Source organism: Paramisgurnus dabryanus, chromosome 5, assembly GCF_030506205.2.
Source record: "Paramisgurnus dabryanus chromosome 5, PD_genome_1.1, whole genome shotgun sequence".
Classification (NCBI taxonomy): Eukaryota; Metazoa; Chordata; class Actinopteri; order Cypriniformes; family Cobitidae; genus Paramisgurnus; species Paramisgurnus dabryanus.
The window spans coordinates 11002201-11014952 of NC_133341.1; the positions used below are offsets into that span (position 1 = coordinate 11002201).

At 38.2% G+C, this 12752-nt stretch overlaps 1 protein-coding gene across 12 annotated transcripts in view; it reads left to right on the plus strand.

The window, feature by feature from the left end:
• ncor1 (nuclear receptor corepressor 1) overlaps positions 1-12752 on the plus strand; it is a 99018-nt gene that overhangs the window by 43196 nt on the left and 43070 nt on the right. For 6 of the 12 annotated variants that reach the window (XM_065267253.2, XM_065267255.2, XM_065267264.2 and 3 more), the window contains 5 exons: positions 816-872; positions 2510-2640; positions 4415-4605; positions 8109-8207; positions 10914-10976. In XM_065267253.2, the coding sequence (XP_065123325.2) occupies positions 816-872; positions 2510-2640; positions 4415-4605; positions 8109-8207; positions 10914-10976 (541 nt within the window). The remainder of the gene's footprint in view (positions 1-815; positions 873-2509; positions 2641-4414; positions 4606-8108; positions 8208-10913; positions 10977-12752) is intronic. The other 6 variants (XM_065267259.2, XM_065267263.2, XM_065267261.2 and 3 more) reach the window with 3 other exon arrangements.

The window sequence follows — 12752 nt, forward strand, 5'->3', positions numbered from 1 at the left end:
TGATAAAAAACCTTGGGTCATTAGCACTCTTGCTCCCTCTACAAGTAGGCGGAAAAACGCCATTGCCATTGACTGCTGCACTGCACCCATCTAATGTTAGTCTGAAGAAGATCTTATCTACTCAAGTGGCAATTTTCACTAAAACATTGGTTGACTGGAATTGTCCATTGCTTGATGATAGGCCTCTACATTTATGAAGACGCACAAGACACCGCTTAATATCAACAGTCCAGACTTTATTGCTCATTTTAGTTGTTTCCTTGCTTTGTTTTATAAAATCTCATTGCCACCCTATGCCTGTTCAAAATAACAATATTGTCACTTGTTATCACATTTGATTTAAGTTTTAATTAAAGGAGATTGTGACATTCCACAGGCATTTACTTGCAAGAAAAAATGGATTCCACCTTGTGGAAGATATCAGGATATACACTCGCCTAAAGAATTATTAGGAACACCATACTAATACTGTGTTTGACTCTTTTTCGCCTTCAGAAATGCCCTGAATTCTACGTGGCATTGATTCAACAAGTTGCTGAAAGCATTTTTTTAGAAATGTTGTCCCATATTGATAGGATAGCATCCTGCAGTTGATGGAGATTTGTGGGATGCACATCCAGGGCACGAAGCTCCCGTTCCACCACATCCCAAAGATGCTCTAATGGGTTGAGATCTGGTGACTGTGGGGGCCATTTTAGTACAGTGAACTCATTGTCATGTTCAAAAAACAATGAAGTGATAACAAGGCATGATGGATCCATGTTCTTATTCTGCTTACGCCAAATTCTGACTCTACCATCTGTATGTCTCAACAGAAATCGAGACTCATCGGACCAGGCAACATTTTTCCAGTCTTCAACTGTCCAATTTTGGTGAGCTCGTGCAAATTATAGCCTCTTTTTCCTATTTGTAGTGGTCTTCTGCTGTTGTAGCCCACCCGCCTCAAGGTTGTGCGTGTTGTGGCTTTAAAAATGCTTTGCTGCATACCTCGGTTGTAACGAGTGATTGTCAGTCAAAGTTGCTCTTCTATCAGCTTGAATCAGTCGGCCCATTCTCTGACCTCTATCAACAATAAGGCATTTTCGCCCACAGGACTGCCGCATACTGGACGTTTTTCCCTTTTCACACCATTCTTTGTAAACCCTAGAAATGGTTGTACTTGAAAATCCCAGTAACTCAGCAGATTGTGAAATACTCAGACCGGCCCGTCTGGCACCAACAACCATGCCACGCTCAAAATTGCTTAAATCACCTTTCTTTCCCATTCTGAGATTCAGTTTGGAGTTCAGGAGATTGTCTTGACCAGGACCACACCCCTAAATGCATTGAAGCAACTGCCATGTGATTGGTTGATTAGATAATTGAATTAATGAGAAATTGAACAGGTGTTCCTAATAATCCTTTATGTGAGTGTATATATTATATATCGCAATTCATCCCAAATATAACAAGATTTGACTCACCCAGCCGTAGTATGCTTACATGCTTATTTGTCCAACCATTCTTTTGAAATGCTGTTTGTCCCTTTCAGTCATGTAGCTTTAACGTTTTAAAAAGCAGTTTTAATTGTGTATGCTTTTATCAATGAGCACTAAAAGCTAAGCTTTTATTGGAACTTTAACGTTAAAGTTAAGTTATGTTGTCCAAATAAATTAGCGATTAGATTTGTTTTTCGTTCTGCACATGCCATAAGTCAGATTGTTTGAGAAAATAGCAAAGATTTTCACTTGCCTTGTTAGGAAAATAGACCTGAAAGGATTGTGAAGAGACTGCATGGGGAAAAATATTATGGAGACAGATGAGTTGAGAGTAACCAGACAGGAATTCTGTCTGATCCAGTCCAGAGCAGGAATGACTTGGACTATGTGCTGCAGTCTGTTGCCTGGCTAAAACTGAAGTGTGATCAGTTTTGTGGTGTCTGTTACACTGACAGATGTTGAAATTTTAAAAGCTCATGGGTCTCCAGCAGTTTTCCAAGCTAAAAAAACGTCAAGAGTCTGCATTTGGACAAAAGCAGATATATTACTAGAATATTTTTACATTCATGCTTTACACACAATTCCCATTTTAAAATCTTTATTTATTTTAGGGTAATGTTTGTGGATTTTGGCTCTAAACACTCTTTTACTTTATTGTCTCCCTGAACGTCTGAATTAATCATAATATTGTGTGCATATAAAGATTACCATATTTCTCTTAGTTTATCTATAGAAACGAAAAGCCAAAAAATAAGTAACCTAATACACTTTCAAGTAGATTCCTAAAAAATGTTCATGTCTTGAAATGAAAAAGGCTGCCAATAATGTGTGTGGAACACAGAGCTGGAGGTTGCTGAGTTTAATGGATAATTGTTGTTCTGCTTTATTGCAGGGTTGAAGTGTTAACACCTCTTGTGGTTAACTGCTAAATATTTTTTTCACCTCACTCCCTGTCACGTAAACCTGGGCATGCTTTCAGAAAAGTTTAGCTGTCTAATCGCTGTTCGTGTTGTGATTCTTGTTCTTTAAAGCAGATAACGCGACCCTCGCAGGAAGAAAAGACAGAGGACAAGAACGAAGAGGACAAAGCAGAAAAATCTGAGAAGAAAGAGGACGAGGAGAAGAAGGAAGAGGAAGAGAAAGATGAAAAAGAAGAATCTAAGTAAGCCCCCCTCCTCCCTTCTCTTAGGTAGCTGTAAGAATTGGCCACACTGCTACCCACGAGTGTCATCTAAAATTAAGATGCTTGCATCATGATGACACATCAATTTTTCAATTCAATTTATTTAATTTAATATAGCAATGGACCATTTACTTGTTAGGTGCCACTTTGGCACATATGGTGCTCTTTCCTTTTTCTCCTCTTTAGGAAATGACTGTTTCAGTTGTGGGTTTCCAATATTTGTGGTTCTTTGACATCCACATCAAATAGATTAATCTGTCTGGAGCTTAGCAGGCATCTTAATGGCCTCAGTTTTACCAATGTTAAAAATCATGTTTGGCTTGTTGTCTTCTATCAGGTGGCAAAAAGAAAGGTTTGCATATCATCAAAAGGACCCTTTTTTATATTATTAAAACACCACAGTTTTTCAATATTTTACTATGTTCTTACCTCAGACAAATTAATACATACCTTTCTTTTTTCAATGCATGCACTTAATCTTTGTACAGCACATCGTGAATGTGTTAGCATTTAGCCAAGCCCCATTCATTGGATCCAAACAGGGAGGAATTTAGAAGCCGCAAAACACTTGTTTTCCCTTTTAAAGACTCTTACAGGCTTAGTTACACGAGTAAGTATGGTGGCACAAAACAAAACGTTGGCGGATAAAAATGAAAACTATATTGTATGGCGGAAGAGCACTTGGTTTGCAACACTTCGACCTCGGGCACAGTAATATTGACGGAAGGTTGAGCGAGAGGGGGAGCAGTCAGGAGTGATGTTACTGAGCGCCAAAGTCGAAGTGCTGCAAACGAAGTGCTCCTCCGCCATACAATATAGTTCTCATTTTTTATTTGCTTAAAAATCTGCACATGGTATTTTTACACTTCCATGTTTGGTGGCTTCTAAATTCATCCCTATTTGGATCCTAAGGAATGAATGGGGCTAGGCTAAATGCTAAAACAATCACGACGCTCTGTACAAAGATTAAGTGCACCCATTGAATAAAGATAGGTATGTATTAATTTTTATAAGTTGAGGAAAGAACATAGTAAAATATTGAGAAACAGTGATGTGTTCCTTTAAATCAACCAGATGACTTAATTCAATCACTACTGAAAGAAAAATGTGTAGCTTTCATAATGAATCTACATAGAGGAGTGTCACAGCATTTATCTCTCTCTCTCTCTCTCTCTCTCTCTCTCTCTCTCCACAGCTTTATCAGTGGTATAATTGCTCTTAAAATAATTGTATAGCAGTCTGTGGATCTGAAACTACTTTGAAACTAATTGTGGCTTCCACAGAAAATATATTTTTCTAGTCTACATTACATTTGCTTTCTCAGTGATTTTGTGTGTAAGTGACATGATCTGTTTTTTTTGTGAGATGAATTTTATTGCAATTGAAGCTTCAGGTCATTAACATTTGGATTTGCAGACACATTCTGGCTCAGGATCTTACTCTGGATCTGTTATGCCACTTCCAAGATTTCAAAAACGTTTGGAATTATTCATGGATTAAATTTGAATTTTTGACATTTTTGAATAAACGTTGAGGCGGTGATGTGATCTGGGTGTGCCCCTGTTATAAAAACTCAGTTTTGAGGCTAATATATCAAACCATTTAGGCACTGCATATATTGCAAGGCAAGTAACAAGATTATGAGGGAGACTCGCACACAGTTTAGGCTTGTAACCGCTGTTCGGTTTGCCTTATGTATTTTTGAATGGATTTCGTTATTTTAACTCTTTGTTTCTTATCTATATTGCCACAGGGACATTAGCAAAGAAAAAGAGAAGTGTGAGGGAGAGGAGGAGGAGGGTAAGGAGCAGAGCACACCACGTGGCCGCAAAACAGCTAACAGCCAGGGTCGTCGCAAGGGCCGCATCACCACTCGCTCCATGGCCAATAATGAGGCTGCATCAGTGGTGCCTGAGGAACAGCCTCCACCTCCACCTGAACCAGGTAACATTGATACACACTACTGGGATGATGCCTGATTTGTAAAGAGTCATTCATGCTGGTTCTTTATTATTTGTTTAAATTTGATTTAAATTTTGTGTTTTACTCCAAAAAGCGTGCACACTGAATGATTTACAGAGATGGTTGACAAAGTGTGAAATGAGACTGACGTTTACGTCTGCGTCAGACCTACGCCATACTCTACGCTGTAGGTTACAAGTCAGTTTTCATTTTTACCTCTGCGTTGTAGGTAGTGTCACCGGACATGTACTGGTGTATACACAGTATCAAGGCAAAAGCAGAGGAAGCAGCAGCTTGTTTTGTACGTGGTTATAGAAGCACCAGCAGTGATGGCAGCAAATAAATAGAAACCTTTGTTACAGCATTGGTCCATCTTTGTTTTTACCATCACAAATGGAAAATGCGATGCTATATATCACAGGTTTTCTTAACCCAAGTTCCAGCAGACCAATCACAACGTTTGCAGTACACGTAGACTTAACACGTTGTTAAATTTTTGGGGAAGTGTGTGTCAGGCTACGTTGTAGGGCAGTGGTCTTCACTATTTTTTTTCATGAGAGCCACACTGATAGGTCAGGGTAAATAGGAAGCGCCTTCATCAAAAGTTACATCCAGTCATAAATAGCATGTCTGCTTAATAATCTGTCAATCTGTTGCAATGCAATAAATAAAAGGGCAAATCATTCTTTATCATTTACCAGTCAAACTTATGATTTCCCTTAATGACAAAAACAGGATTTTAATGCTAAGCATTCTTATAATATGCTTATGCAGTGCCCCCCAAACAGGGGGCCACCTTTTGCGTAATTTCATGCGCCACTGCACAGAACGATTGGCGAGTGACATTTATGTGCCGCGAGAGCAATTCGAAAGCATAACAAGCAGTCTTATCTCACGGTACTTTGATGTCATATGACAATCGCTCTGTGCAAGCGCTGCATGCAATTGAACATGCTTCTCGACGTGCATCTTGATCTAATAGGTATGGTTTTCTAACAAAGTTAGCGTCCGGAGCAGAAAAGACAGAAAAAGCGCATGCCTGCATGATCATATCACTGTATTATTTACCGCCATGCAAGCCACAAATTAAAGCTTGCCGAGCCGCACAATGAAGAACACTGTTGTAGGGTATATGTATATCTGTTGCCTATGCAATACTCTTGACACAAAAGCATATATTGGGCTTTAGGTTATTATGAGACATTTTTATACCATTACCCAAAATTTCAGACCAAACTTTTACATGTCAACACACTAGAATTATTTTGTGTATTTGGGGTAATGCAATGCGTTTACGCGGTTTAAGATAAAAAATAAGCATTATTTTCCACATACCTAACATTATTGTTGCTCCTCTATGCCACACCTTTTCTGAAACGCATAGATTTTTTACAAAGCTCATCTTTCTGAAAAGCATGGTGTGCTCTGATTGGGCTGCTATCCAGGGTGTTTTGATTGGTCGAATACCTCAAGCAAATGTTATGCCCCTTACCATATGGAATATCAGTTACCAAAGCACAGCATCTCGACAGCAAGTTATGTCTTCTTTCTTTGCGATACGTTTGGGCGTTGTGATTAGGGCTTTGACGGTTAGGATTTTTTTCTCACCGTGGTGAAGCATAAAAAATCACGCGGTTATGCGGTTAACCGCACAACAGTAACCCCCCCAAAGCCCAAGCGACCCCAAACCAGACCCCCCCCCGCACCCCCCGGCAAAGCATCGGGGAACAGTATTCTTATTTATTATTAAAAACATGAAATAATATGTATTTCCATAGCTTTTTATATACATGTTTTGAACGTAATAGGAATTATATAATTTTTTGTCATTGTTTATAACCCATTTTGTACAATACATATCATAAAATAGCAACCAGAAAAAAACTAGACAGAACATGTCGAGCTTAACATTGTTTCTTGTAAGCAAAACCTTGATTCCAATTTCTTTAGACATTTTTAGAGTGTTTTTCGGGTAACACTCCGTGCATATAACGCATTCCTCCAAACGCAACTGGTTGAACGTTAAATAATTTATTGCACATTAAAATGGGTTACAACCAATGACAAAAACTGTTCCATAATTTATATTAAACTCAAAAGATATCGAAAATAAATACTATTTCATGTTACTATAGTTAATATGTTTCACTAGAATTTTTCAAAGCAAATACGAAACGAAATAGCCTATTGCATCATACCGTAAATAACTGCGCAAAACTTATAGATACTCCAATCAATGCTTTACATTTCTGCTGCCCATTTACATAATCAAGAACGTAATAAGAGTTTTTTTTATCCCGAGCTGGAGAAATTAGTTTAAACCATTAGCGAGTCACGCTGTCAGTATGTTAGCGCTCACCTGTCCGACTGCTGTGCTGTCCCTTTGGTACTTCGCTCATCTCGCAAAAGTCTTGAAGATTTCCAACTGTCGCTTCTGGGCTGAAGTTTTATGCTTTACTAAAGGTATGTTTGGTGCTCCCAAGTCCGACAAACGCAACATGATAGTTAATCATCAAAAGATGTGATTTTAGATAGTGGCATTTCCTCGCTACGATAGTCAGACATATAGGTCTACAGCCGATCGCCCTAGCCTTCATAACTATAGTTGGCATTTTAGGCCCATTATAGTTTTAAATAATTATGCTATTCTTATCATCACCAACACGCATTTCATTCTGCCCGGACACCTTCTTAAAGTAATGGCTTCATGTTTAAGAAGATTGCGCCCGTGACAGTAGGCTATTTGTGTGTATTTAATTGAACATTTTCTGTAGACACCAAGTACTGAAACTAAGTGATTAAATAACAATAATAAGACACGCGCACATAATAAACCCCTATATATGTTTAATCCCTCCCCCTTGCGCAGAAAGCGTTTTTTTCCTCTAGAAGCCCTGAACACAGGATGGAAGACAGTAAATTATGATTAACAATGACTTTTGTGTATAGTTCATATCATACAGAACTTTCACCAGCAAAATAAATAATGAAAATATAAAAAAGTGCGGTGATGACGATGACGCGGTTATCGTCACAGCCCTAGTTGTGATGCAAATCTTTCAACGCAGTGATGTAGATAAGTGGAAGGCGTGTTGAGGTGTTTTGGGAAGGCGTGGATGAACATTCACTTTAAGAAAGAATATCTCTTTGGGGTTGAGACTTTCATTTTTGTGACTTAATGGATCTTCTATATGTACATAACATAACACTAACATGTTTTTTTTATACTCCAAAAACCAAGGAAACCATGAAATCGCATCATATGACCCCTTTATGCATTTTGTTAAACTTTTTAATATCAAGAGACTTGAAGTGCATTTAAGATATTTCTTATGGTGTTTGTGTTTAATTCAGTAGATAATGAATCATACAATGATGCACAGAAGCACTTAAATCATTTATTCATTTTTTTTAACTAAGTTCATCCAAACAAACTAACTTAATCACATTTCCTAAGTTTGTGCTTATGTGTTTGTGTGTGCTAGTTATGCCAGAGCCGACAACTCCCTCTAAACCTGAGCCAGTGCAGAAACCTGTACGAGAACCTGGAAAACCTGCACCCATACCCAGCACAGACACACGAGGTAAAAAATGCTCCTTTATTTTATTATCTACACACAAAGGTATTTGTATGCTTATGTCTGTCTGCTGGCTCTGCGTTTGGTGTGTTTAATTGTGATTCCAAAAGTTATCGGGCAAAAAGCGGCACATCCGGTTTGAAGTCTATTTTCAAATGCAAAATATGCTTTAGTTATTTGTTAATGATTAAAAAAAGGGTGTTTTTAATGTTAAAGTATGTAAGTGGCGCTCTGTGGCACGCAGGGATTTGAGCAGCGTCCAGAGTCACAGTGGACAGTGGTCACCAGGTGTCGCCGGCTTGTGTACTTCCATAGAAAATAATGTTTTCGATTTTTAGATACATGGCGCGGCACTGTGCTTCATGCCCGGTGTGCAACCTCCTTAATTGTGATCTGGTCCTCTGTCAATATGAGAATAATCTGGTCATCTGTGATGGCCTAAACTAACACCCAAACGGACAATATCTCCTATTGTTATTTATGACAAGTAGATTCATGTTTGGGCTGCTGTCAGTCCATTATTATATTGAGTGGCGATTGTAGTGGTGCAACAGGAAGTATGTATTCCCTACTTCCTGTCAAAGCAGCCATATTGTGAAATTGTGGCCTATCCTCCCAAGATACCTGGGATTGGTGTTATAAGTACCCCAGGCACATTATTATACCATTTTGGCTGCAAAAGCAAAATAAAATGGATGTAAGCTTCAGATCTTACAATGCTGAAACATTAAGTTGTCTGAGTTCCGGTCCCGAGCGCAACTGATACTCAACTGCAATTGTCCATCTGCATTCGAGGGGCGGAGCTTAGCGATAGGTCAATTAGGCTGCATCAACTAATAAATGAGTCAGGCACCTCTGCTCCAAACAAAGACTTAAAATAAGTAACTTTTTTTAAACAAAGCAATTAAACTTTTAAATTAACAAACACTGCGCTTTTGTCATCGTCATATCTAGCATCGTGCTGTCTCATATAGTCATGTAACTCACTTTGCCCTTTACCACGTGCTGTATAAACATGGAGAGCTTGTGTGTTGTGATGGGTTGTTGTGCGAGTGACATCACTGACCAAACTAATCGATAATGATATTTGTTAAACACTATTTTCATTCAAGGATTTTAATCGATTATTTGATTAGTTATTGCATACCGACTCCACAATTAAGTTTTCATATTATGACAAGTGAATTGTGAAAGTCTACTGGTCAGTTCAGTTCTGCAGAAGAAATATCGTCCAATGGTTAACCGAGTGTGGTGATCTCAGAAAAACAACAGCTCTTCTGGGCTACTTTTCTTTTCTTCTCTCACTGTTATGACATCCAGATCTTCTTTTTTTAGTTTCAGTGTTTATTTCTTTGCAACCTCTTGTCTCCTCTCATCTGCTCTTTAGCTATTGTTTTCCACTTTAGCTCCATCTCTCTTACTTTCTTGGAGAGATTGTTTGTCCATTCCTTCCTATCTCGGAAACCCTCTTTTTCTGCCATGCAACGGCAAACTCAAGGTCTCAGAGTTTATGTTGCCGTGGTGACAGTGGGTGGAGGAATCACCATGGAGACAATAATGAGAGGCAGGTAAACTCTGCAAGTCTCAGGGGGAGTTTGATTAAAGTGAATGGGAAATGAAAGTCTGATTGTTTTATTTAAGTGTGGGTACCATTTTTAAACAAATTACGAGTCATCAGCACAAGGTAAATAGTGTTAATTACATTTGAAACACAGTCAGCAGAGTATGATTACCACACCGTATCTTTTCTACTCCCTCCTGCTGAATATAGTGGGAACTGATGCACCAGTAATACTATTAAACCTCAAGACCTTATGGATGTATGAGATTACTGTGTAATGCCCTTTTTTCAGAGAAGCCCAACTCAGTTTATCTAGAAGTTCTCTGTGTTTATGTGCATTTCTAAAGCAGCAAAGAGTTTTGGGTATATGCTTCAGATCCTTAATGGATTCCATGTCTAAACCATGATCAACGCTACAAGCTTATGAATATAACACAGGTCAGGAGGTAATGTAAACAACGTCTTGTGGGTCAAAGAAGAGACGTTTATTTGGAGAGTTCAGTGGAGACACGGAGAGCAAGTCATCTAAACACTGCGCACACGCTCGCACTCTCATGTAAATGTCAGGGGTTCACGCTGTGCTAAATTTATCTTAGTGTTTAGTCAATCTCAAGGAGACCCTCGGAAAAGGGCGGGAGGAGAGAGAGCACAGTATGTCTCTCTCTCTCTCTCATTTCGTCTCTCTCTCTCTCTATCCCTGTCTTTCTCACTCGCTCACTGTAGATTGAGTGGAAATTACGTAGGGAGGGGTTGTTGTGCCGCTCCGTACAGCTCAGCTACTGTTATGAGACCGACTGCCTAATGATATGGGTGAGCGAGTATGTGTTGGTCTTAGACCCAGAAGGGTGGTGCTTCTGCACTCCTCCACTGTCTGGTTGAGATCGTCTGACTGAGAGAGGGAGAGTGAGGCGAGACGGTTTAGTTGTATCCAGCAAGCACAAGGGAAGAAAAGCGCTAAACGAGGCTGAGAACAGAAATCAAACTCACTCGCAAGAGAAGACGAGGCAGGGCAGGGAAGATCTTAAAAGAGAGAGGACTCTGCAGCCCCCCCAAAGTATAAACGGATAGACTTACCGGCCACGCGATGAGTCGTGTCGTGTAATGCTAGCAGAGTTTACTATCGCTAACATTGAGTGTGTGTGTCGCTGCAGGCGCAGTTGAAGCTGGAGAGACATCTCGCTGGACGGAGGAGGAGATGGAGATCGCCAAAAAAGGTACTGCTCGACTGATACTTCATACTTGCGCTCTCCCTCCACTCCCTCTTTTCTTCTCTGATTTTCAGTTGACTGAGTCTGATCTCATTATCACACATGTACATGCCACCCCACTTTTTTCTATCTTATGTTGTTTCGCATATTGTCACTTATTGGGTGAGGGTTTGAACCCTAGTAATATGTTGAGATCAGGACTGTATGTACAGATGAATGTAAAGTGACATGATAAACTTTACAGGATACACCATTTATTGGAATATTGCAAAGAAACACCGGATTAGTGACGAGTGGTGTGTTTAGGAATACATATCTCAGAGTGCCAACATAGGCTTAGTTGAGCATTTTAGGAAAAGCTTTTTGGGAACAATTCACTTTCTATAAATTGTATAGATTTTAATGTAGTGTTATATAGACATAAATGGCCAAAATGTATAGTTTCTATATATGTTTGTCATTTGCATTTAATTGCATTATTAAAATTGTTAGTTGTAATAAATAGCATTGGGTCTTATTCACTAATAATTCCATACGTTTTTCGTATTTATACGCACACTTGAACTTCTCAAGAAAACTTTCTGCCTAATTCACAACACATGCGTACACACAGGTGTTCTGATAATTTGCATAAAACACGCCTAATCCAGCTACATATAAGGGTTTTCCGCAGCGCAGGTCCACAGAAAATTTTAGAGCAGTTTGTCGTAGAAGTAAAAGTGCTCGAAAATCATCCATGATGATATTTTTTATCTGTAAAGTTCTGTTTTGCTTTGCAGATTTTATTTGGGAGGTTTTGTTGTCGCTGTAGGAAGCCTGAGCTGGAGTTACATTAAATAAGTATTTAATGTGTTTATAAATATGACTTTTAATTAATATTGACAGAGACACGTGTCTGAATCCAAAATAAAACAGACAGGAGATTAAGGGATTGACATTTGGATGACGTTTACATTAGTCATTAAGCAGACACTTTCATAGAGATTTAAAAAGTGAGGAAGGAAAGATTTGTCATTACGTGCATCTTCTATATATGTGTAGACAAAATAAGTAGGCTATAATCAAGTACAATATAATGTATATAATAATGATATAGATCATGTATAATAATATGTAGTACACAAAATATTATAATATAAAATATAATCATGAATTGTATATCTACATTATTAAAAACATTATAATTATAGCCGAATATTTGATTATAGCGTACGAGTGGTTTTAGGTTTTCTTGAATTTTTGCGTACATTTAGAAGACATTTTGATACGAAAGTTTCTGTTGAATCACGATTCGTTCGTGAAAACATCCGTACGTACATCTCGCGCACAAATTTGTGTATACGCATTAGAGCTGCAACTATCGACTATTTTTTTAATCGATTCATCTATCAATTATTTTATCGATTAATCGAATAGTCCAATTATTTTTTATACATATAATTCACCAACAAATAATAAATGTAACATCTGCCATTAATGCCAACACTTTATTTAAGCATTTTCTCAATTAAACAAATACACAAACCAAAATTTTCAACATGAAAAATAAAGTGGCAGTGCCACTTTAAAAGGGGCATTATTCACCTTAAACAATAAAATAGGCACATATTAATATTTTAAACATTAGTTTATGAGTTTATGCATTAACTCAGCATTAGTTCAGACTGAAGTAAAAATAAGTTAATTGTGATTCATGAACCCCTTATATAAAATGTAATGATTATATTATTACTGTTAATATTATTACTATCAGTAGTACTGCGTTCTCATTTAGCATTAACT